General features: G+C 36.4%; 1 protein-coding gene across 3 annotated transcripts in view; it reads right to left on the minus strand.

Annotated features, from left to right (window-relative positions):
• Positions 1–24,822, minus strand: part of SLC9C2 (solute carrier family 9 member C2 (putative)) — a 105,871-nt gene that overhangs the window by 43,263 nt on the left and 37,786 nt on the right. For all 3 annotated transcript variants that reach the window (XM_056815560.1, XM_056815561.1, XM_056815559.1), the window contains 7 exons: positions 20,728–20,894; positions 19,767–19,856; positions 16,672–16,769; positions 15,559–15,678; positions 11,538–11,736; positions 7,276–7,464; positions 940–1,089 (listed from right to left, as the gene is read on the minus strand). In XM_056815560.1, coding sequence (XP_056671538.1) covers positions 940–1,089; positions 7,276–7,464; positions 11,538–11,736; positions 15,559–15,678; positions 16,672–16,769; positions 19,767–19,856; positions 20,728–20,894 — 1,013 coding nt within the window. The remainder of the gene's footprint in view (positions 1–939; positions 1,090–7,275; positions 7,465–11,537; positions 11,737–15,558; positions 15,679–16,671; positions 16,770–19,766; positions 19,857–20,727; positions 20,895–24,822) is intronic.

Consider the following 24,822-nt stretch of genomic DNA (forward strand, 5'->3'; position numbering starts at 1 on the left):
TTGTCCGTGGTCTTTCCATAAGTGCTAACGACTTTCTGCTGGGTTTTTGTTTTTGTTTTCATTTTTTTGTGGATAGCAGGATAGCACTTGGCCTGTCCATTTATTATCCTGAACTTTTGGCTTTGTGACTGGTCCATTTCCTTCCCCAGTTTTAAAAGTTCCTAATAATATCTTTTATGCCACTTCTTCAAGACACAATTGGTTGCTATCGCCATATAAACATATACCTTACTATTGACTTTTTGGTCAATTGCATTTATCACTTTTCTGACTTTCAGTCATGTAGCACTACCAGGAGAATCTTAGTGTTGATGGACTTCTGGAGCAGGACTATTTGGGATCAATAAAAGAACTATATAATTTCTCTAATGCAAATCAGCACAGACTGTCTCTTCAACTCTGAGCCCAGCCCATAAACCCGACCTATGACTACTGATATCTCAACAGTAATCCTTTTAATATAACCAAACCACTGGTGCTCAATTGGCCTTAATATTCAAATGGATCTGTGATGTTATGTAAAAATTAAATTAGTTTCTCTACTAAAAGTATTATATTTTTATGAGGTTTATTAATGATTATTAGAAATCAAGGATACAAAATAATAAGCCACGTGCCTAGGGCACGATTAGCCCATTCACAGCCTACTTACAACATGTTGCAATCTCAGAGTAGAGGAAGAGAGCTCTTGAGAGGCAGAGAGCCCTTTAAATAATAAATTGTGATCTCATCCAGGTGGAGACTCAGGTGAGATTATAGGGAATTCTGGGAAATCCCAAGGACCTCTGGGGATTGAAGACTGGGGTTCAAATCTCCATTTTTACAGTTATAAATGTTTGGGTTCTCCCAACAGTACAGCTCCATGCCTCCCATCTTATGCAACTCTTGTCCAAGTCTTTCTGTTCCTAAACTTTTAAAAATTACTTGCATTTTCCTCACCTGAAATATTGATTCACGAGAAGAAATCTGTTTAATTAAGAATTTTGTATCCTCTAGACTTTGGATATAGCCTTTTGTAATCGAATACATCAAACTAAGACGCTTTTTGATGATTTCCTCAATGATATTAATCAGCGTTGGTAGCACCATCTAAAATATCAAGTGAAAGAAATCCAAAGTATAAGAGAAGAATCAGCAGGTTACCTGAGAAACATTACTTGGGAAGATTTTCAAATGGAATTCTGACAAATTGATGCTCTTAGAACATTCCCTCATTCCTACAAAGCTGGAGAGAAGCTTTGTTCTGGCACCACTAGATGATGTCCAAGTGCACAGAGCACTGGACCAGGAGTCAGGAAGATGGTTCAAAACACTTGCTAGCCATGTGAACTTGGGCCAGTCATTTAAATTCTCGATGCTTCAGTTTCCTCATCTGTAAAATGAGGATGAAGATTATAATAGCACCTACCTCCCAAGCTGTTGTGAGAATAAAACAAGAGAATATTAATAAAGTGCTTTGCAAACCTAAACATACTATATAGATCAGGGGTTCTCAACCTTTTTAATGCCATGACCCTGCAATACAGTTCCTCATGTTGCAGTGACCCCAAACCAAAAAATTATTTTGGTGGCTACTTCAAAACTGTAATTTTGCTACAGTTATGATTCGGAAATACCTGTAAATACCTGATATGCATTATGTATTCTCATTGCTACAAATTGAGAGGTTGAGAACCGCTGATATAGATGCTATTACTTTTGTTCTAAAAAGCATTAGGGAAAAGTATTCATGTACTGATAAAATGTTAGAAATTCTAAAATGACTGTCGGATTCTCATGTATAAAAGCATATATATATATATATATATATATAAACATATATATATATATGTATCCCAGCTATCAAATTTCATTATCTATTGAGGAAAAAATACCATTATTTCTAGAATTCATATCTCTTGCTAATGATTTTTGCATTTATGAGATGCAAAAGTACAAATGAATTTGTAAGAAAAATCCATCATCTCTACTGGAAAAATAATTCAGTGACTACTCTATTAATTATGGGTAGCAAATATCCCCTTTTGTAAAAAAAAAAATAGGCTGCTGTTTCACATAAGAAAGCTGAGATGGAAACATGGCAAGGGACAGAAATACAATTCTTTATTCATTCCAAAATATTTATTGATCATCTATACTGTACTACATCCCATGTTTGGCATTATGGGCCATATAACAATGAATTAAACATGGTACCTAGATTTATGGAGATATCAATAATTAGAGGGAGAAAACCTATAATAATGATAAAAATAACAACAATGATTAGGGCAATTATAATTACTGTCATTTATATAAAGTAGAATGGGACAGTGCCATAAGCTCAAAGTTCTATACCAATATGGAGAAGGGAAAGGTCACTTCTTACAGGGAGAAGGATCAGGAAGGAAGGTGATTACTTTCAAGCTAGAGAAGGTTTTTGAATGGGGACTCTTTGGCAACATCTAATAGAGTGGGGACAGAAGTCCTAGCAGAATATTTATAGGAAAATCACCTAATCTCAAAATTAGAAGGAACAGCAGGGGCTTCTAGTCTAACATGTATATAAACAGAAATTCCCCCTACAAAGTCCTCAACAACTGGAATTAACTGCTTCCTGAGGTAACCTATTTCACCTTTTGTCTTCATTTGAATCATCATGAAGTTTCTTCTTACATGGAACCAAAATCTGCTTCAGATTTCCTATAATGGAACCCTTCACTACCTAGACAGGTGCCCTGGCTTCTTTCTTGTTAGCATTACACTGGGAATCCCAGTTCCCCCTGTGATTGAACTGACTTCTCAGGTATTCCTTCAGTCATTTCAGCAAGGCTCACCTCTTTCAGCAAGGAACCAGAACACATGTCTAATTCCACCAGAGGTGCCTCCATTCAGAAAAGCAGGGGATCCCCTCATGATCCTTGTTATATGAGGAAATATGACTCAAAATAAAGTCCCTTGTACCTGTTAAGATTCCATGATCTCAACCAGGTCCATCTAACAATATATTAGTGATTTTTTTGTATCAGATGTAGGGAAGAAGCTACTACTGGTTTGGAACCCTGGAAGCCACATGCTAATTAGAGCAGTTTCAGAGATGACATTCCCTGCAGTTTTGTTTAGAATCCTTTAGTGCTTATGCACAAGCTATCACTACCAAGCCAACTCTTTTCTTCCCTCCTTCCCTTTCATTCTTTCCTTTCCTTCCTTCCTTCCTTACCTTCCTTCTCTTCCTTCCTATCTTCCTCCCTTCCCTTCCTCCCTTTCCTTCCTCTCTTTCCTTCCTTCCTTCCTTTCCTTTTCTTCTTTTCCTTCCTTTCTTCCTTCCTTCCCTTCCTTTCTTCTCTCCTTCTCTTCCTCCTTCCTTTCTTTCTTTCCTTCTTTCCCTCCTTTCCTTCATATCTTAATATCAATTTTAAGACAGAAGAGCAGCATTAGGTAGGCAATTATGGTTAAGTGGCTTGCCAGGTCACACAGCTTAGAAGTGTCCAAGGCCAGATTTAAATGAAGGTCCTCCCAGCTCCAGGCCTGGCGTCCTATCCACTCTGCTACCTAGCTGCTCCTGTCAAACTCTCTTTCATTCCTTTTCCCTTAGTCCTTCCTATAAGACCTTGCTATTCCTCATATCAAGCACATCACCAACTAGTGTAGTTCAGAAGGAGAAAAGAAGGAAAGTTGGAAACCTTCTTGCAGGATAAAAATGTGAGCAAAAAGCCATTTGTTTTTGTGTGAGACAAGGAGAATGGAGTAGAATGAGAATCTTAGAGGTAGAAGGGACCCCAGAGGCCATTGAGTCAGGTTTCCTCAGATAGCCAGGGTAATGAGGGGATCCCCTGCTTTTCTGAACTGAGGCTCTGCTTCCTTGCTGAAAGATGTGAGCCTTGCTAAAATAACTGGAGAAACTCCTGAGGAGTCAATTCCCTTACAGGGGGACTCACAGAAAGGTCCAAATCAGATAACTGGATCCTCTGGTGCTGTTTACATGGAGAGAAAATTGTGATGTTCATGGAGACTTTGGTCAACTTGTGTCAAATTCTGAATGCAGCCTGCAAAACAAACAGCTCTGACATAACAAATTGACTTTGTCTTGTGACATTTACAGAAAATTTTACTGTTGGTCATCTTCTAATTTGGCAAAACTGGTTTAGAAAGTAAAAAAGATCTACAAATGAATTACATTTACTAAATGAACATTTTTTTTACTGTCTAAATCAGAATTTCCAATTTTTTGAGAACTTTAGTAGTTTTATAAAATATCTTCTGGCACTGTGGGAAAAAAAGACATTTGGCCTATGAACCCCCAAATATCTCTAATATCAGTCTTTAAAGCTTGCTCCCAAATATATGTTTTTATAGGTCCAAAAGAATCTCATTATAACAGACCTTTTTATTACACAACTCGATATGCCATCAGTCAAATCACCTGCCTTTCAGTACAATTATATTTGATAAACAGGAATAAGCATTTATTAAATACCTGGTACGTACCAGGTACTGTCCTAAGGGCTTTTTAAAAATGTATTTTGTTATAAGTATATTTAGTATTATTAGTAGTATTATAGTATTGCCATCTTAAAACAAGTCATTTATGGCTCCAGAAGCTTTGAGGCTTTATCTTTCTTTTTCTTTTTCTTTTTAAACCCTTACTTCTGTCTTGGAATGGATACTAAATTACTAGTTCCATGGCAGAAGAGCAGGAAGGACTAGTCAACTGGGATTAAGTGACTTGCCCAGGGTGGCACAGCTAGGAATTATCTGAGGTCAAATTTGAACCCAAGAGGTCCTCATCCCCTCTGGGCCTGGCTCTCAATCCACAATCCTAGTTGCCCAGCCTGATCCTTTTTAAAAGAATCTTTTCCTAGTTTTATGTTCTATGATCCTAATAACAAGGATTGGCCACATGATACAAAATCCTCTGCTTGGCAATCAAAGATCTTCATAAACTAGTCCCATCCTACCTTTCCAGTCTTCTTACCCCTTTCTTCCCAAATATACTTTTGATCCAGTGACTCCATTTCTCAACTCAAGACATTTTCTTTGGCTGTCCCCCATGCCTGGGACCCTCTCCCTCCTCCATGCTACCTACTGACTTTACTGGCTTCCTTTAAGTCCCAACTAATATCCTGTTTTTCTGTATAAATTGTCTCCAACCTCCTCTTAATTCTAGTCTTCTTCCTGTTCATTATTTTCTTTGTTTTCCCCTTATGTCTAGCTCATTTGTATCTATTTGCATGCATGTTAGACAATAAGTTCCTTGAGGTCATGACGGGATTGTCTTTTGCCTCTTTTTGGTATCTTTGGTGCTTAGCACAGAGCAAGGCATGTAGCTGTCACTTAATAAATGTTTATAGGTTGATTTCATTAGTAAAGGGAGCTTCCAGAGGAGGAAACTATCAATGAACTTTCTCTGAAATCTTTAAAAGTTTTTTTTAATTTGTTTTTCCTGCATTTACTTATTTATTTTGTTTTTCTCAACAAGCAATTACAACTAATAATGGAATTAGTATTACTTAAAATGAAATCTAAAATATGGTTAGTTTTGATGAGCTAAAATTTATAATTCATTATATTTAAAGAATAGTGTTGTTAAGTAAGTTTTTGGTTTGTTTGTTTTTTAAATATGTAACAACAACAACAACAAAAGGTGGTCTGGGGACTCAGCACCAGAGTTACAAGCACTTATTAGTAAAGAGAGAGAGAAAGTGAGAGATGAAAACTTAAAAATTTTAAGAAAGTTTCCTTAGAGAACTGGACATTAGTTGTTCAGTCACCCATCCAGTATGTCAGAGAGAGGTTCTATCTGCTATGTCCTGTTTCTTATGGTCCCATGGTCCTATGGTCCAAAAAGAGCTAACCTGTAACACAACTTTAGCAAACTTCATATTTGGGGAGTGAGGAGAATACCCAGTGTGGACAATAATACCAGTCACCATTTACATAAAACCTTAAGGTTTGCAAGGCATTTTATAAATTATCCTCTATAACATCCCTGAGAGGTAGGAGGAATGATAATTCCTCCCATTTTACAGATGAAGAAGCTGAGGCAGATAACAGTAAAGCAATACCTACCCAAGATCATATCCAGAAAGCCAAGCTGCTCAAATAAATATCTCTCACAATCATCTACCCCTTGGAGATCTCTTAAATGATATTCTTTTTTCAGTTACAAATATCTCCTAGAGGGTGTTGTTTTTCAGTCATCAATACATAAGTGTAAATTATTTTAAGTATTTTTAAAATCAATTATTTTAACACTTGGTCATGTCCCAGCATTAGGAATGAAATTTTGATTAGACACGTGGAAGAAGGTGTAATAATTGTGAGAATTTACTTTTCAATACTGAGTGAATTCCTGTATATTAGGGAGAATTATTGTATGCTCCCCTGTTTAGGACCTGGGTGAGAGATACTAGCTCATCTGCTACTTTTTGCCTTTTCTTTGTCCTTTGGAATCCCCAGGAATGTCTCCCTTTTACCAGAATTTGGTTAATCATTGAAGGGGACCAGAGTTCTTTTCCTGTGTATCTTTCTCCCAGGAAGTGGGTTTGGGGAGGGGTAACTAGGTTGATGAACCACCCATTAGCCATTCACCAATTAAAGATGTTTTGAGATGTTCAAGGGAGCATCCAAATCATGAGCTTCTAAAAACCTATTTACTAAGCTGCCTGACCCAGCTCAGGTGGTCCCTAGTCATGGGAGAACGATATCTCTTCATCAATTAGGATGCTGGCCTAACTAATAAACCTGATCTAATCAATCCAGTCTCATGAGATAATTTTAATCCTAATCGATTGAAGTTTGCAGTAACTTTTAGAAGGGATAGATTTGGGTGAGTGGCTGTAATAGAAGACTTTGTACAACTAGAGGGTCAACTGAGACAGTAGGAACCCTTGGAGGAGTAGAGCAAGAGATATTACCGTCGGCAGGTTCCCAGGCTTGGATTACTCATGCCTGCTTCAAACCAAAGGGTTGTGTGAGAAGGAAAATATTCTGAAGCCGGGAGAATTGTCCAAGAATTGCCTCTTGAAACATCATCAAATGGGTAATTTGTCAGGTTTTCCCTAACCAAGATCAATATGCTCCAATCCTACACCATGTAGCTGGCGATCGGGGTAGGGCATTTTAGGCTGGTTTCAGTGACTGGGTAACTTTAAGTGTAGATTCCAGTCTCTGTGATCCCTCCCCCCCCCCCCCCATCCTAGGCATAAGATCTTCCTTAATGACTCCAGGGATATGTCACAATTTTATATAACATCACAGGGAAATGCTCAGTACTTAAAACAGCGGAATCCTTACCTTAAAAATGCGAAAAAATCTTATTATTCTGAAAAATCCTAATATTACTGAACATTGAATAAGGACAATATCGCGTGGCTTCTCTCTGACTAAGTGTATGCAAATGATATCGATGAGTCCAAAAATGATGGTGTAAAATTCCAGCCGGTTCCAACTCTCATAAAAATATCTGTTTCTCATAATCAGTATCTAGTTAGGGGTCAAAAGAAAAAAGAAAATTGTTACAATGATGTGAAGAAAAAAAACAAAACATTAAAAGATCATAGAATATACAAGGCAGTCCTGAACAATAGTTCAAAAATCCCAAAATTCTTTTGAAGTCCCGAATTCTGAATTCAATTTTTCCATTGAAACAATGTTGTGAAGTGTGACATTTCCAAGCTGGCCCAAAGAAACCTATTTAACCCAGAAGTAATTAAACAAAATAGAAAATAATACAATTGAATGAAAAAATCTTCTTAATTTATCTTGAATGTCGAATATATGAAGTCCTATAGAATCATGGGACTTTAACACTGGGAGGAACTTGGAGGTCAGAGAAGTAAACCCTCTCATTTTATTTATTTATTTTATTTTTTATTTTTTAAAACCCTTACCTTCCATCTTGGAATCAATACTGTGGATTGGTTCCAAGGCAGAAGAGTGGTAAGGGCTAGGCAATGGGGGTCAAGGGACTTGCCCAGGGTCACATAGCTGGGAAGTGTCTGAGGTCATATTTGAACCCAGGACCTCCCATCTCTAGGCCTGGCTCTCAATCCACTGAGCCACCCAGCTGCCCCCCAACCTTCTTATTTTAGAAGAAGGTACCCAAAGAAGTAAAGTCATTTGATCTGAATCAAAGATAGCAAGTGATAGGACCAATCTTCAAATTCAGATATTCTGACTCTAAATTCATTGTTCTTTCTACCACATGTTGGTGCCTCAAGAAGAAAATTTTACCCTCTTAAAGTCACTTAAATCCTCAATTTCTTGATCTGTAATCAGAAGATATAATTGAAGGGATATGAATGAGCAGGTAGAGGGATGGAGACTTGAGCAGAGCTATGGAAGGGGACTTTTCAGTCTTACTGGGACTTTAGAATTTGGGAGTATGGGATCATTGTTATTTCTGTTTTCACTCAAAACTTAAGCTTTTCTTCTTTCTTGAGTATTGCTAACATAATTTCTATGCTTTTCAGCCATGGCTAAAGCAACTTTAAACCTCAAAAACAATGAAAAAAATCAACTGAGGCAGATAGGTTAAGTACCTCACCCAGAGCCACACAGCTAACATATATATGTATGAAGCCAGTTTTGAACCCAGGTGTTCCTCACTTCCAGTCCAATATTCTATGTTACTGTACCACCCAGCTGTCTCACTACAATGGAATAATATTAAATAGCATCTCACTTGAAAAGTCTCTATTTCTTCATATCACTGTATCTTCCTAGCTCTCTTTCTCACAAGACCCAAAGTATGACATATTTTCAACTATTTTTTTTCTTTTTATAGGCCTGAATTTACTCTGATTCCTCACCCCTGTAAACCTCAAAATTCCTTAGACTTATAAATGTTGGTAATTTCACCATTGGGATATTTCATACTTGGAAAATTTCTTACTGATAGTCTATTGGAATGGGAACTCCATTGGCATGGGAGGTTCCTTCTCTTCCCTTCTTAAGATTACTTTAGGACAGAAACCCTTTGCTGAACAATGGAAAGGACTTTGACCTATGCTTAAGCATAGAACAGGAATTTCTTTGAGTCTTGATTGATTTTAGAATTGATACAATGGAGATACTTGGAATCAATCTCCACCCTATTCAGTCCTAATAGGATTGAGTAAGGGCTGCAGCCTAGATCAAAATTTAATTATTCCAATCTCTACCATACTCAAGTTAACAGGATTTAGAAAGGGCTGGAACAAAGGAGTAAAGATTTAATCATTTGAAAAATATGACCTTCAACAGACATGTGCAAAAGCCAGAAACCTCTGGGCGGTCCTGGGTTAAGCGAGAGCCTCCATTGACAGGGAAATTGATGAAGAGTGATTGGTAGATGTGAGGACTGAGGGGAGGCAACTTGGATGGTGTCCTTAAAGATAGGAGGGTCTGGAGACTCGGGGAGGGAGGTGGATTTTTGGGTCGGTGTTGTTCCTGGGCTCTGAGGAAGCTTGCTCTGAAGGAAGCTGAAGGTGGGGGCCTCTGAGACTGTTTCTCCATTTTGGACACGTGAGTAATAGGGACTGATCTCTTTTCTTTGCCCCAGCTATCTAAGGGCTTGGGCCTTTTGGCCCAGCCTAAACAGAAGGGGTATTTAAGCCCTATTCCCTTCTCTCCCCTTTCTCTCTCTCTATATATATCTCTAATTCCTTTCTTGCTCCTATTGTAATTAAACTCCAAAAAAGGCTGACGGCTGACTTGAGTTTTTCATTTAGGAATTACATAGCTGATTCCTTGGCGACCTTAAATTAATATATATCAGTCTTTTAAAGTGATTCCCTTGTTACACCCCTGCAAATAAAAATAATTGTATTTCACTTCAATCTGGTTACATGAGAGTATCTATCCCATTCCTTCTCCAGCATAGCCTTGCTTGAGTAACTGGAATTTATCCAGGTAACATTTTATTGAATATATTTTTTGTGGATGGAAAACTTCATATATGATAATAGCTAATAGTTTACACTGTGACACAACATGTTAGGTAATTTGCAAAGTATTGGAGGGGGGGGGCGGGGATTTGAACTTAGGTCTTTCTAAGTCCAGGTCTATCTATCACTTTATGCACAGACAGGTGGCACAGCACAAACATTAGACTCAAGAATCAAGATTTCAGTTTGGATCCCACTTGAGATGCTTATTTGCTGTGTGACCATGGGCAAGCTGCTTCATGTTTCTCAGTCTCAGTTTCTCCATCTGTATAATGGGGATATTAACAATAGCTATATCAGAGTGTTTTTGTGAAGATCAAATGAGGGAAAAAAATTATGTACAGGGCATCCACAAGCCAAGTACTAGTATTAATGCTAGCTTTTATGATGTAGCCTATCTTGATCTTTTTAGATTTTGATTCTGTTAAGGCCCTAGTCAGAATTCCTTTCAGATTGGGAAATGCTGATATTTTGAGATAACAGTTGAAAACAATGAAAAACAGAAAAAAGAAGGAAACCTAGTATACAGACTAGTATACGCTAAAAAAAAATTAGGCAAAATTTCCTAAAATAAGTTCTGTAAAGGCCTGCTATCCCATACAATGTTAATAAGGAATTCAGGAGAATTCTGATGTCAGTAGTACTTTTCCTTCTAAAATATGAAATATGAAGTTGTGTGTGTGTGTATGAGAGAGAAAGAGAGCGAGAGAGAGTGAGAGAGAGAGAGAGAGAGAGAGAAATGGGGCATTTGAAGGCTGTCCCTAACTAGGAAGAATCTCTCTATTTCATCAAAAAATCTCCTCCTCCTTTAGACCCAAACTTGCCAACATACCACATGTGAAACTAGCATTTGTGGGTTCTGTCATCATGTCTAATTAGTCCAAAACCTTTCTATAGACTAAAAGTTTTGAGTTGACAATTCTCCTTAAGAATATTCTACAGAATACTAATATAGTATTATCCTAACTATTTTAGTAAAGAATTTACTGACCTCCAAGATAATCCAGCACTCAATAATGGTTCCAAAGAATATAATATAACTTTATTGGGATTTCCCTTACTCTATGTAAGTCCCAAATTAACACCTAGATCTACTTTGATGAATGCCTTTAAGTAGAAGGCTGATTATACAAATGATTATTTCTGACCACCCAGAAAATGTTCACACTGCCTATCCTAGGAAATGTTTATTTTTTGGTTTATCTGACAGTATCTGGTTTAAGTTGATCATATATGAAATAAGTCCACTGTAATTTTCAATCCTTATAATTCCTAAAATTTCAGTCTTTTTCAAACAAGAAACAGTAAGATGAGGCTTTATCCTTCTATATGAAAAGGATTTGATTTTAATCCATTATATTATGATGTTTATCTTAGTACAGAATCTCAGAGTTGGAAAAGACCCCAGAGGCTGTGTAATCTGACTCATACTTTCTAAAAAATTCTCAATACATAGTCTTCCAGCCTTTTCTTCAAAAAAGAACAAACAAATTATATGAAACAATCTAGAATCATGAAAAACATTATGGAAAATGGCATCTAACATCAGGTAAACTCAACTTTGAAAAGGGAATTTTAAGAAATATGAATTGTTCTATTTATAAAAAATATAGATATTTTATATAATACCTTTAGTGTTGCTTCTATTATGCACAAGAAAACAAAATAGTAGTTTACTATAATTAGTCCTCTCACATGGGAATCTCTTACAGTTGGCCATAAATGCATTATCATGGGAAAGAAGTATAATAATGTGACAATGTATCCCGTATATTGAAACTCCTCCGAAAATACAATTTTATATATAAAACCCATAAATTTAGACTTCCTGTAAGAGAATTGAGATGAAATATGATGTCAGTCACTAAAATACAGTGTTAACCAATACCTAAAAACAATGAAAGTTCAGTATATATTTTAAAAATTCATTATTAACAATAATAATTAAGAGTATAAATAAAAATCAAAAATAAAATTGTGGTTTTTGCACAGTAGAAACATAACTGACAGAGAAAAAGAACATTTATAATCACGGAATAAGATTAATGTTGGAAGGGACCTTAAAAGATGTCTAGTCCAACCCCTTCGAAAAGCATGATTCTGCAATACCCTTGACAAACGGTCAACCAGCCTTTAAAGGCCAGAAGAGCTCCAGTGGCATAGAACTTAGTATCCATGGAGACAACCCATTCCATTTTTGAAGAACTTTAATTATGAGACTGGTCTTCCTTAAGGTGAGCTGAAACTTGCTTCCTTATAACTTTTACTTGGTTGGTAAACAATACTGTTTGCATAGTATCATTGTATGGTTGGCAAAGAACTTTATATATTTATTTATAAGCTATATGCATATATATGATATTTATATATAAAATACAATACATCCATTACATATATATAAAATACAATACATATATTATATATACACATATATAACCTCACTCAAGCTTTACTAAAACCTTCTGAGATAGATACGATTATCATCCTTATTCATTTAGATGAGAAAACTGAAGGAAGACAGATGAACTAACTTGCTCAGGGCCATACAGTGAGAGGATTCCTGAGACAAGATTCAAATTTATGGCTTCCTAATTGCAAGTTTAGCAGGCATTGAAACCTAGCTGTCTCTTAGTTCTGCCCTCTGTGCCAAAACAAAATAAATTTAATCCTTCTCCATATAAACAACTTCTTGTTGTCCCAGGTCAAGGGTAAAGAAACTTTTTTTGATTGAGGATATTTTTCAAAGTAAAATAAAAACCAAGAGCCACACAAATAAGTGGATAGATATATATGTAAATCTATAAATGCGCAGATGTATAGGTGGGTGTATAGATATACATGTACACACACATACATAAAGTATGGTCCAAAACTCTTAGTGTGATTTTAAGCTATTAATCTTAAACTGCACTACAACTTTTGAAATAGTCTAAAGAGAAATAGAGAAATGTCTTTACACATAATTGTAAAAAAATGTTTATAATTCTATTTAGTACACAGTTTTTAAAGAATTGTCTAGAGACAACTTTGACACTCATAAAAATCCTGAGAAGCAGAGATATGGGTCATATCCTAGGAATTTTTTTCTCTGAGAATATATACAGCTTTAAACTTTTTTAAAAAAATAGTAAATATTAGCAAACTTCTAGTGAATATTATTTTAATTCCTACTTCAAAATTATAATCATTGTGAAGGAAGGAGGCCTTGCAGTCCCAGATCTCAAACTATACTATAAAGCAGTGCTCATCAAAACAATTTGGTACTGGCTAAGAGACAGAAAGGAGGATCAGTGGAATAGACTTGGGGTAAATAACCTCAGCAAGACAGTGTATGATAAACACAAAGATCCCAGCTTTTACAACAAAAATCCACTATTTGATAAAAAACTGCTGGGAAAATTGGAAGACAGTATGGGAGAGATTAGGTTTGGATCAACATCTCACACCCTACACCAAGATAAACTCAGAATGGGTGAATGACTTAAATATAAATAAGGAAATTACAAGTAAATTGGGTAAACATAGAATAGTATGCCTGTCAGATCTATAGGAAAGAAAAGAATTTAAGCAAGAGATAGAATATTAAAAAATGTAAAATGAATAATTTTGATTACATTAAATTAAAAAGGGTTTGTATAAACAAAACTAGTGTAACCAAAATTAGAATGAAAGCACACAACAAATTGGAGGGGGGGGGAGGAATCTTTATAACAAAAACCTCTGACAAAGGTCTAATCTCTCAAATCTATAAGGAACTAAGTCAATTGTACAAAAAATCAAGCCATTCCCCAATTGATAAATGGGCAAGGGACATGAATAGCCAGTTTTCAGATAAAGAAATAAAAACTATCAATAAACACATGAAAAGGTGTTCTAAATCTCTTATAATTAGAGAAATGCATATCAAAACAACTCTGAGGTATCACCTCACACCTAGCAGATTAACTAACATGACAGCAAAGGAAAGTAATAAATGTTGGAGAGGATGTTGCAGAATTGGGACATTAATGCACTGCTAGTGGAGTTGTGAATTGATCCAACCATTCTAGAGGGCAATTGGGAATTATGCGCAGAGGACTTTGACTGTCTGCCCTTTGATCCAGCCAAAGCACTGCTGGGTTTATACCCCAAAGAGATCATAGGGGAAAAGACTTGTACAAAACTATAGCTGTGCTCTTTGTGGTGGCAAAGAAAAAAAAAATTGGAAAATGAAAGGATGTCCTTCACTTGGGAAATGGCTGAACAAATTGTGGTATCTGTTGGTGATGGAATACTATTGTGCTGAAAGGAATAATGAACTGGAGGAATTCCATGTGAACTGGAATGACCTCCAGGAATTGATGCAGTGTGAAAGGAGCAGAACATTGTACAGAGACAGATACACTGTGGCACAATCAAATGTAATAAACTTCTCTACTAGCATCAATGTAACAATGCAAGACATTTCTGAGGACTTCTGAGAAAGAACACTATCCACATCCAGAGAAAGAACTGTGGGAGCAGAAACCCAGAAGAAAAACATATGATTGATCACATGGTTCTATGTAGACTCTAAATGATCACCCTAGTGCAAATATCAATAATATGGAAATAGATCTTATTCAATGATACATGTAAAACTCAGTGGAAATGCTCATCAGCTGTGGGAGGGGGGAGGGAAAAAGAGTGGGCAAGAACATGAATTATGTAACCATGGAAAAAATTCTTAATTAATTAAATTAAAAAACTAAATAAAATGAAAAAAATTATAATCATAGGAATTCTTGAAACTCTTTTATTTCCATTTTTATAAGTGCAAATACATTAAAATATGCTATTATAGAAGTGTGTTTCACACTTTCTTAATTGAAGAAAAACACTTGTATCTTTTAATTTTTGGAATATTATTCCAAAATTTGTTAAAACTATGTTGCATTTTCACAACCATAAGCACTTTTTAAACACTTGCTAGTCAGCAAGCTCCTTGAGTGCAGAGATTATTTCTTATTTAAACGTATATCTCCCAAGCACTTAGAACAATTCTCTGCTTACAGTAAGGTGCAATAAATGTTCCTTAGTTGCTGTTGTAGTACTTGTCCTCTGGGTAAAATGAAATTAAGATGAGAAACTAGTGAGTCTGTGGGGCTGGAGGCCCTCCATCCCTGCTCCAAGTCATCCAGCAACTCCATGAAGAAGTGTCTGTAAAAAACTTGGAAATCAAAGTCCCATGTAGCCAGACACATATTTTATCTTTTCTCTTTCTCTACCTACTTTCTAATGGTAATATTTTTGATGACCAATGAAACTACCAAGACCAAAGAGGATAAGAATAAGGCCAAAGCAAGATAGAATAAAGACAAATGAGGTCCTGTACAATACACAGATCATCTCCCTGTGGGGGAAAAATTGATTATAATAATTATTAATCCAAAGGAAACTAATTTATTTGTTCAGTGTTCATAATTTATCCAAAATGTGTAAAGTAGATTATAATGGGAATAAACAGACAGACATATGGAGAAAGAAAATCTGTCTTCAAGGAGCTTAGCTTAGAGGTGACCTATATATAAATAACTATAACATAAAACTGAATAGAAATAAGTTTATTCTGAACATCTAAATAAATTCACCTATTTCAAATATATTCTTTGAAAAAGATCAAATTACTTACTCAGGTGGGAAAAAATTAATCTTGTCTTTTTGAGATGACAAAAAAACTAGCATATTTTTAACTTTAATAAGCCAGCTTCTAGTTTTTTCATAAGTGGTGACATCATAAATACTCATGAATCTAACAGAGGAAAAAAATAAGTGTATGATAAATACTATGCACTACATTTGAATAAAATAGGCTCTAATAGGATACAGAAATAAAGATAAAAGGGGAACAGTTATAAAGAGAAATAAAATCCCAGGATTAAAAATGTGAACAAAAGCCTTAGATAAAAATCACCTTTGGATGTTGTTGACCTTAGCAACTCTTCTCTCTAGGCTGGTCAATGAATATCAGTAGTTTTAAGCTGTTACCGACTTCACAAAAGCCCGAGAAAGGATGAAAAGCTCCCAAACTAGCACTTCTGACTGAGCCTCAGAGGGGAGACAAATACTAATTCAATTAAGCCAGCAGGGGCATTCTTTGGTCTTGAAGCATTGGGATAGCAAACTTCAGAATAGCATTCATTTTCCATGGGGAAGATTCTACTGCCCAAATAATTTCATTTTTCCTGGCTGGCTAACTATGCCTCTGATTCTAAGGATTTGGTAACCATGGCCTTTTCAACCTGGAACATCCTTCCATCAAGCTGGTACCTTCTCCAATTAGTGAATTCCTTTCATGACCTCCATTTTGGTGATGGTCTCAGGCCAGCTATGTTTCATAACATACCTGCTTTGCTTCTGACTCTTTGGACTTCACTAATATACCTGTTCTTCCTTCTCCATGCATATTTTCAGTTCCATCTTATGTGTCATCTTGCCCAATTAGAACATAAGCTTCTTGAGGGCAGGGATTTTACTTTAACTTGGTAGAGAGGGTCAGTGAATTAAAGGGGAAGGTCTCATTTTTCCCTAGTTTCACAGACATTTAAGCTTCAATTCAACCATTTTGCTCCCTTGTAGATGTCAATAAAAACAGTTCACATTTTCATTATGCTTTTCAATAAGTACCCAAAGCATGTTCTTTTACAAAAACCCTTATGAGGTCAATAGTATATTATTTATATTCAATTTTGCAGAGACATACATTTGATTAAGTATTTACACAATAAGTATGTGTGACACTTACTTTCCTTGGACAGTCCCATAGTTTTTGGATGCTCCAATTAATATCCGGGCTGCTGCTTCAGGGAGGCTTCCATCTTTATATTGTGTTTCAAAGCTACTCTAAACAACAATTTAAACAACACCAATTATTAACAAAAATTCAAGGCATGAATGTAATGTGTTAACAGTCTTGACCCAATGAAAGAATTTCATGAGATACTAGACTATTGCTTTTTTGGCATCTTTGTATGCCTGGAACATAGTAGGTATACACTCTTGTAAATCTGCCTCTATTTTATTATTTAGTGTAGAGATGCTTGAGGATGCTACATATGGGTATAATCCAGGCAGAAATAGGACAGCCCTTGCAGCTGAAGCCCAGATCACCCTGTGCAGGACCTTTGTCTTACTCATTATTAGATATTAGCTATTATTAAGATATCCACAGGAAGACCTCCAGTATTGTGGGAAGACACTCCATGCAATGTTTATATGAGAACTTGGACAAGAATCTCACAATGTGAAAAGGCCCTAGATAGGTTGAGATCTGTACTGGTGGAAAGACTAACCATATAAGTGAAATCCTATACTTTTTGAAAACTTAAAGTAATCATATCTGCTTCAAAAACTAAACAATATGACCTAGCATAGTCTTATATGATGTCCAGGGGTGATTTCCTTCTGATATGATATGATAATTTACCATGCAGAAGGGCACTGAAATCTGTGAGCCAATTTTAAAATATGAATCACTAACAAAATCCAATAGAGATAGAAAGATGAATTCCATTAACCATAATTATAGACCTTTAAAACACTAAGAACACTTACTGAGACACATACAGTTGTGTGAACACAATTACAAATAATTCCTCATGCTTTTTTTTTTAACCCTTACCTTCCATCTTGGAATCAATACTAGTATTGGTTCCAAGACAGAAGAATGGTAAGGGCTAGGCAATGGGGGTTAAGTGACTTGCCCAGGGTCACACAGCTGGGAAGTGTCTGAAGCCATATTTGAACCCAGGACCTCCCATCTCTAGGCCTGGCTCTCAATTCACTGAGCCACCCAGCTGCCTCCCTCATGCTTTTTTTTTAATTGTGACTTTCAAGTAGTTCAATAATTCTTAGGTTGTCTCTTCTGGATCTATTTTCCAGGGCAATTTTCTTTTCAGTGAAATATTTCATATTTTCTTCTAATTTTTTTATTCTTTTGATTTTGCTTTATTGTTTCTTGATGTCTAATGAAGTCATTAGCTTCTATTTCCCCAATTCTAATTTTTAAAGAATTATTTTCTTCCATGACCTTTTGATACTCCTTTCCCACTTGGTCCATTCTACTTTTCATAGAACTCTTCCTTTACTGGATTTTTTTCCCTTTATTTTTCTTTCTTTCTTTCTTTTTAAACCCTTACTTTCCACCTTAGAATCAATACTATGTTTTGATTCCAAGAAAGAAGATTGGTAAGGGCTAGTCACTGGGGGTTAAGTGACTTGCCCAGGATCACACAGCTGGGACCCCCCCCCCCCCATCTCTGGGCCTGACTCTCAATCCACTACCCAGCTGTTCCTATTCATTGGATTTTTTAACCTCTTTTCCCCGTGGGTTAATTCTGCTTTTTATGAAACTCTTTTCTTCATTGGATTTTTGTGCCTCTTTTTCCACTTGACTAATTTTTCTTTTTAAGTTGTTATTTTCTTTTTGCAGTCCTTTCATTTCTTTTTCTCATTTTTCTTCCACCTCTCTTATTTGATTTTTAAATTATTTTTCGAGTTCTTTTAGAACCTGAGACCAATTCTCACTTTTCCTTGAAGTTTTACATGTGGCTGCTTTCATCTCACCATTCCCTACTGAATCTGTGCCTTGCTCTTCTTTGTCTCCATAGAAATTCTCTATGATTAGTTGTTTCTTTTACTATTTGCTCATTTTCCCAGCCTTTTTTGCCTATATACTGGGAGTTCTGAAAACTGAAAACTGACCCTGCTGATAGCTTGCAGGATTCTACACTGTGAGCTATTTTGCTCTGGGGCTAGGGGCTTTACTGTGGGCTTGAAAGGTCCAAGTGTTATAAACTTTGGGGCCCTACTGTAGGCTGATGCCAGGGCTTCAAGGGATGGGTATGACTTAGGCAGGGTCCTGGGATTCCAGAGTTAGCATATGCCCAGGCTTAGAACTATGGTGTAGTAGGTGGGAGCTAATCAGACTGCACTCCTCTGTGTGAAGTCTTACTTCCAGTTCCACTTTATCCTGTGAAATTCAACTCTCTCTACCTACTTTTCAAGGTATTTTCCACAGAAAGAGCTCCCTCATTCCATCTCCTAGTTAGTTCTGTGACTCCAGTCATTTTGAGGTGCTATTTTGAGGTTGGTTTGAGAAGATTCTCAGAACTGTTCCAGCTATTGTTACTACTAAGTCACCGTGTTGGCTCTTCCCCCAAGGACCAAATCAGTCTTTATGTAAATAAATATCTACTGAATTGAAGAAATAATAATTGCTCACAAGTAGTTCTAGTCAATATATCAAAAGTGACGATTCTACCTAAATTGATTTATTTCTTCAGTACCATTCTAATCAGATTACTAAAGATTGACTATGAAAGATTTAAGTACTCTGAGTTTCACAATTACCAGGCACTATTCCAAAAGATTCATGATAAAACATGCAATCTGCCTCAAGGCAGGAACTATTGGATTTAGAATGCATATTTCTTTCTTTATTTTTCTTACTTTCTCTTTTCTTACTTTATTTCAACATGGCTAATGTGGGAATTTGTTTTGCATGACGATACATATTTCTATTAGGCTTTGCCTTTTTTGCCTTCTCGATCAGTAGAGGAAGACCAGGGAAGAGAGAGAGAATTTAGAATTGAAAATAAGATAAAATTGAATTTTAAAAATATGAATGATTAGAATTTTCAATAAGCCTCATATTCCATAGTATATAGGCTTATATACTTGTATATATGCAGACTTAACATTAATTCTAAATGAAGGCAAAACCAAATATTTGATATTCAAAGACAAATAGTTCTGTGGATCACTTGAGAATACTAAGTAATAAAAAAGTCACTTAAAGAAAAAAATCATGTAAAATCTGATTATTATGGTTATTCTTACCATCTGTATTATAGCTACATGCAATCTGGCCTCTTCTATTAAAACTTCATCTGTTGGAAATGTGTCACTTTTTTCATCATTTCCTAAAAACTGAAGAAGACATCTAAGTTTAAAAACAAACATAGCAAAATATAAAAACAAAAGATATCTATAAGGATATATTTATAAAAAAAATTTTCCCACAAATCTGAAATGACCTCTATAGAAACTATAAAGCATTTGTCAAATCATTGAGCTCAACAAACAGCAAAAAAATAAAGTGGCTGGAGTCAGGTCTATGCCTCAACCGGAAAGTATTGCCCAGAATAGGAAATCTTTTTAATGATTGGAGTGAAGAAGATACTCTCTTGGCAGACTAGTAGAAAACTAGGCTTTCACAGACATTTCTACAAATTGGCTGTCTTTTTTCTCTTCTCCAAAGAAAACTACAGTTTCTTCTTGGCCATGAAGTTTCCTGGAATCTCAGTACAATAAAAACATTATAACTATAGCTACCATTTACATAGAATTTTAAGTTTTGCTCCCTTCTTTACATACATTATCTCATTTGAATTTCACAACCATGTGGGCTAGCTGTTATTATTAGCCCATTTTAAAGATGAAGAAGCTAGTTAGAATGTGAGAAAAGGCTTAAATACAAGTTTTCCTGACTCCAACTCTGGCCCACACAATTTTTTGCTGGACATTAAATACCGCCATATATATATATTAAATTTGAACTGTCCCCTAAGATGCTCTCTGCCCCAAAAAACTTGGCCTGAGGGTACTTTCTCAGGCAAGCCTCTTTCCTCAAAGTCTAATTTCGCTAAATCAATTTTGCCCCAGTGGCCAAGTTACTAATTAGATTTTTTTTAGTGTGCTGCTGAAATCAAAACCAACTCATTACTCCATAGTTAGCAGGGAAGGTCATATTAAGAGAAAGAGGAAAGAAGCATTATTTCTGCAAAATAGCATGACTCACAAAAGAAGGGTATTCAATTTTGGTTTTTTCTTCTACTATGGACCAAAGAATATTTGTCAAAATGTTTTCTGTTTTAGATAACATAATTGTATTATTTATCACTTCTTGTATGTGCAGAATAGCATTTTGCATTGCCATATGTCTTGGGAGGGAAATAACACAAAGACCTGTGAAAAGAAAAAAAAGTCCCTAAAACAGTATACATATTGCCAAAGAAAAGGAAACGCTCAGACAATTAAATGGTAAATACTGAAGATCTAACACATGCGTACGTGCACTCACACATACATGCACACACTTAATTTTAGGGCTCAAGCTGTAAGTTAAGACAAACACATATACAAATATATAGAACTTAGAACTCAAAGGGATCCCAGAGAATATATGGTTTTGATACTCTCATTTTGCAGAGAAATAATTGGCTCAAAATAATATGGCAAGTTAGTGGCAATCAGGGCTGGAACCTGTCTACCGGTGACCAGATTCTCTGTCCAGATTTTTCTCTATCAGAACTATCTGCTGTAAAGTCAAGTCATACCATTCAAACAACGGTCAACTTAAATGTACCTACTTCTCCTATATATAGATATGCATTTCTTACATTTCTAACCCCTTATCCTGGATTCTTCTATCTTTACTTTGAAGAGCGTGTCTGCCTTTATGGTTTCAGTTTTCTCTTCTATGTGAAAGACTGTCAAGTATATAGGATGAAGGATCCAGAAGAAGCCTCAGAGTCCATCTAATCCCTTAATCTCCTCTTTTTAATAGTTGAGGATGGGAGGTTAAGAGATCAATCTAAGGTAATAATGTCAGAATTTTTCTTAAGCTTCCTCAAGTTTCAGTCTCAAATGCTACCCCTACCTCCTGCAATTAACTCAAATTTAGCATGACCAAAAGCCAATTCATCTTCATCCCCTCTCCTCTACCACCCTCCACAAAAAGCAGCCTTCTACCTGTCAACATGGGAATCTAGAAGTCCCCAGTTTATTTAGTTGGGAGGTAGAAACCCCAGGTTTTGACCTTGTCACAGGAGAGGTTTCCCCCTGAGGGGAGGTCCCACTCACTAGACAATAGACATCTACTTCAGGTGGGAGGCAGACCCCATCCAAAGTCAAGGAGCTCTTTTGTCTCCAGAAGCCTTTCCCAGTATATCACACCCTCCTTCCAAGGATGGACCTTCAGCTTGTGAGACTGACCTGCTACCTACTGTGCCAAAGCTGAAGTGGATGTCTATTGTCTAGTGAAGTGGGACCTCCCCTCAGGGGGAAACCTCTCCTGTGACAAGGTCAAAACCTGGGGTTTCCACCTCCCAACTAAATAAACTGGGGACTTCTAGATTCCCATGTTGACACATCCCAAACTTCCCTATTCCTAATGTGTGGGGTGGAAATTGAGGGGACCTTGAACATTTCAAAGTACATTCTCTTTAACCACTATTAAAAAATATGACCAGGGAAATCCATCACTTAAAATGTAATGCTTTATTGAGAGAGAGAGAGATGGGGAGCACTGTCTCAAGTCATTGACCCAAGACAGATGCCGCCAACCCAAGGATTTACAGAGAAAATGTGGGGCACTGCCTCAAGTCATTGGCCCAAGACAACTGCCCAAACAGTAATAGAAAAATCCCTTACTTATAGGAGAATCTGGATATGATCAAGTCTCCCTGAAGGGTTTATAACATATTCACAGTAGTTGGAGACAGGAATGTTGAATGGCTTTACAATGGACACATTCAAGCAAATTAACATCTTCAAGAAATTGGAGGATAGCTTCACAGTGGATACATCTAAGTAAATCAGTATTTTAAAGGAATGCTCAGGAAGTTGGAGACAGATACAAAGAGGGGAGCAATCTGGGACTGGACTATCTAGTAGGGGCTGATGTAGGATCAGTCAAACCATTGGGCTTGACCTCCTGGAAGAAGTTTCAATAGATACAATACAAAGATACAAGAGGAGAGGCTTCTAAAACAAAATGATACTGAGATTGGTACTTAAGATTTGATCATAGGTATTTTAGGGTCTAAGAACAGTCCAGCCTGGGACTCCTGCCTCAGGCATATTCTCAGAGGAAGTCAAAAGACTCAATTCAAAACACTGTCCTACAGGGAGAAGGGTGGAGTAATCCTGTCTTGAAATGAGCTTGAAGAAAAATGACTGGGGGCTTGGAGGAAGGGGGGAAATTTGGACTGGTTTTTACTAACTTTTTGGAGATACTAATAATTATTAATAACTTGAGAATAATACACTAATTTCTCACTCCACACACTAACAATACGCCCACCAACCTTCTTGGTCCCCAAATCCTCAAAGTCATTTCTGATTCTCAACTTTCTTTCACTAGTATACTTTAGCATTCCTAACGCATGCTATTTCTACCTTGATGATATCTCTTCAATCCAGAGTAATCCCTGAGGCAAGTAAGTCAGAGCAGTTTGTTCTATCTCCCCAAATGGAGAAACATGATTACAAGTGTTAAACAGAGCAGCCACAAGAGAAAAGGAAATGAATTAATTAGGCTGACATGAACTAACACAAGACAAAAAAAAAATCAGAAATTCTCCTATGTACAAACATAAGCAAACTATAACTCAATCTCCAATCATCATTATCCAATCAAGGAGAACAGGACTCATCTTCTCGCTTTCAAACCATGATGCCTTGGCTCCTGACCCCAGCCAAGTTTGAAGCCTAAAACAGAATCACTAGGGTAAGAAGCCAAGCATAAAGGGGAGCCTATAGTTCTGTCATTCCCAACCTGCATAGATTTCAAGCTTCCTAACAGTGGCTGAATCTAGCAGCAACCTGATGGTGCTCTAGCCAAGTGCAAGCCTATGGCTGGCTGTGCTGTCCATATCCAAACCCAAGTCAGGAATACATAAAGTTTAGACCAGGACAATATTCTGACTTTACCTCATATCAGAACGAGTATCTGATATCAGAAACAACTGGTGTGGAGAGATTTTACAAATGGGCAGAACAAGAAAAAGAATTTAAAAATGCAGTCTCAGAGAATAAATTGAGAAAGCCATAAGTGAACTCACAAAAAAATATGTTCTAGATGCATTTACAAGAAAAAAAAAACAACTAACAAAATATTTAAAGAAATGTTTTTACAAGTATTGCTCATGGCATCAAACAACTTGGTTTCAGTCCTGGCCACAGTTATTTAAAGAACTAGGAAAAGTCAATTTACCTCTAAGTCTCCATTTCCTCATCTGTAAAATAACAATGATGATCCTCACACTATCTCATAGTTTTGGTTAGTAAAGCATATTAGAAACATAAAATTGTGGGAAGCCCACACTGTCTGACATGGTCACACATGAGTTCCAGAGTTTCAAAGTGACTTTCTGGAAAAATAAGGCACCCATGGAACCCCCTCTGTCTGACTTCTTTCTCTAACTTCCCTCTCTAATGGAATTGTTATGATTGTTGTTCTCTCCCCAGTACAGGAGAAATAATATGAGAACAAATACTTATAAAATTAACACATATATATCCCACCTTAATCCCCCCAGATTATTACCCTAAAAGATTACATTCACAGAATTAAAACCTAAAGATTATTACCTATTACCCCCGTCCTTTCCCTCTCCACAGAGCTGCATTCACTCCTATTACAAGCCAGGCAAGCCAAGAACACCAATCACCTTCAAGCCCAAGTCTACAGGACCTACTCCACTGATTTGTTACATAACAATCAAACAACTTTGCCAGGTGTCTAAATCAAGCACAAGAAATATACAACTTGAAAATTGAGGAAAATCCCAATTCTGCTCTGTCTTAAATTACCCTCTAACCCTGTACCTAGCTACAAAATGTTTTGTTACCCATCTCCTAAGTAATTGTGATTGATTGTGAAAGCTGACCAAAAGTAACAATGATTCTCCTAACTGGTCATCCTTTAGGTTAGGAGGGACTAACCTCCAAATCACCCTACTGATGTCATTTATCTCCATCTCTGTTGTAGCAATAATGTTTCTTGACTATCTCCTTCACATCTGTTGCAATGTTCTATGGAAACATGTATGTTGAGAAATGATTGTGTGCCAGAAATGTATGTACTCACTGAACCTATAAAATCAAGCTC

Source organism: Monodelphis domestica, chromosome 2 (genome assembly GCF_027887165.1).
Source record: "Monodelphis domestica isolate mMonDom1 chromosome 2, mMonDom1.pri, whole genome shotgun sequence".
Classification (NCBI taxonomy): Eukaryota; Metazoa; Chordata; class Mammalia; order Didelphimorphia; family Didelphidae; genus Monodelphis; species Monodelphis domestica.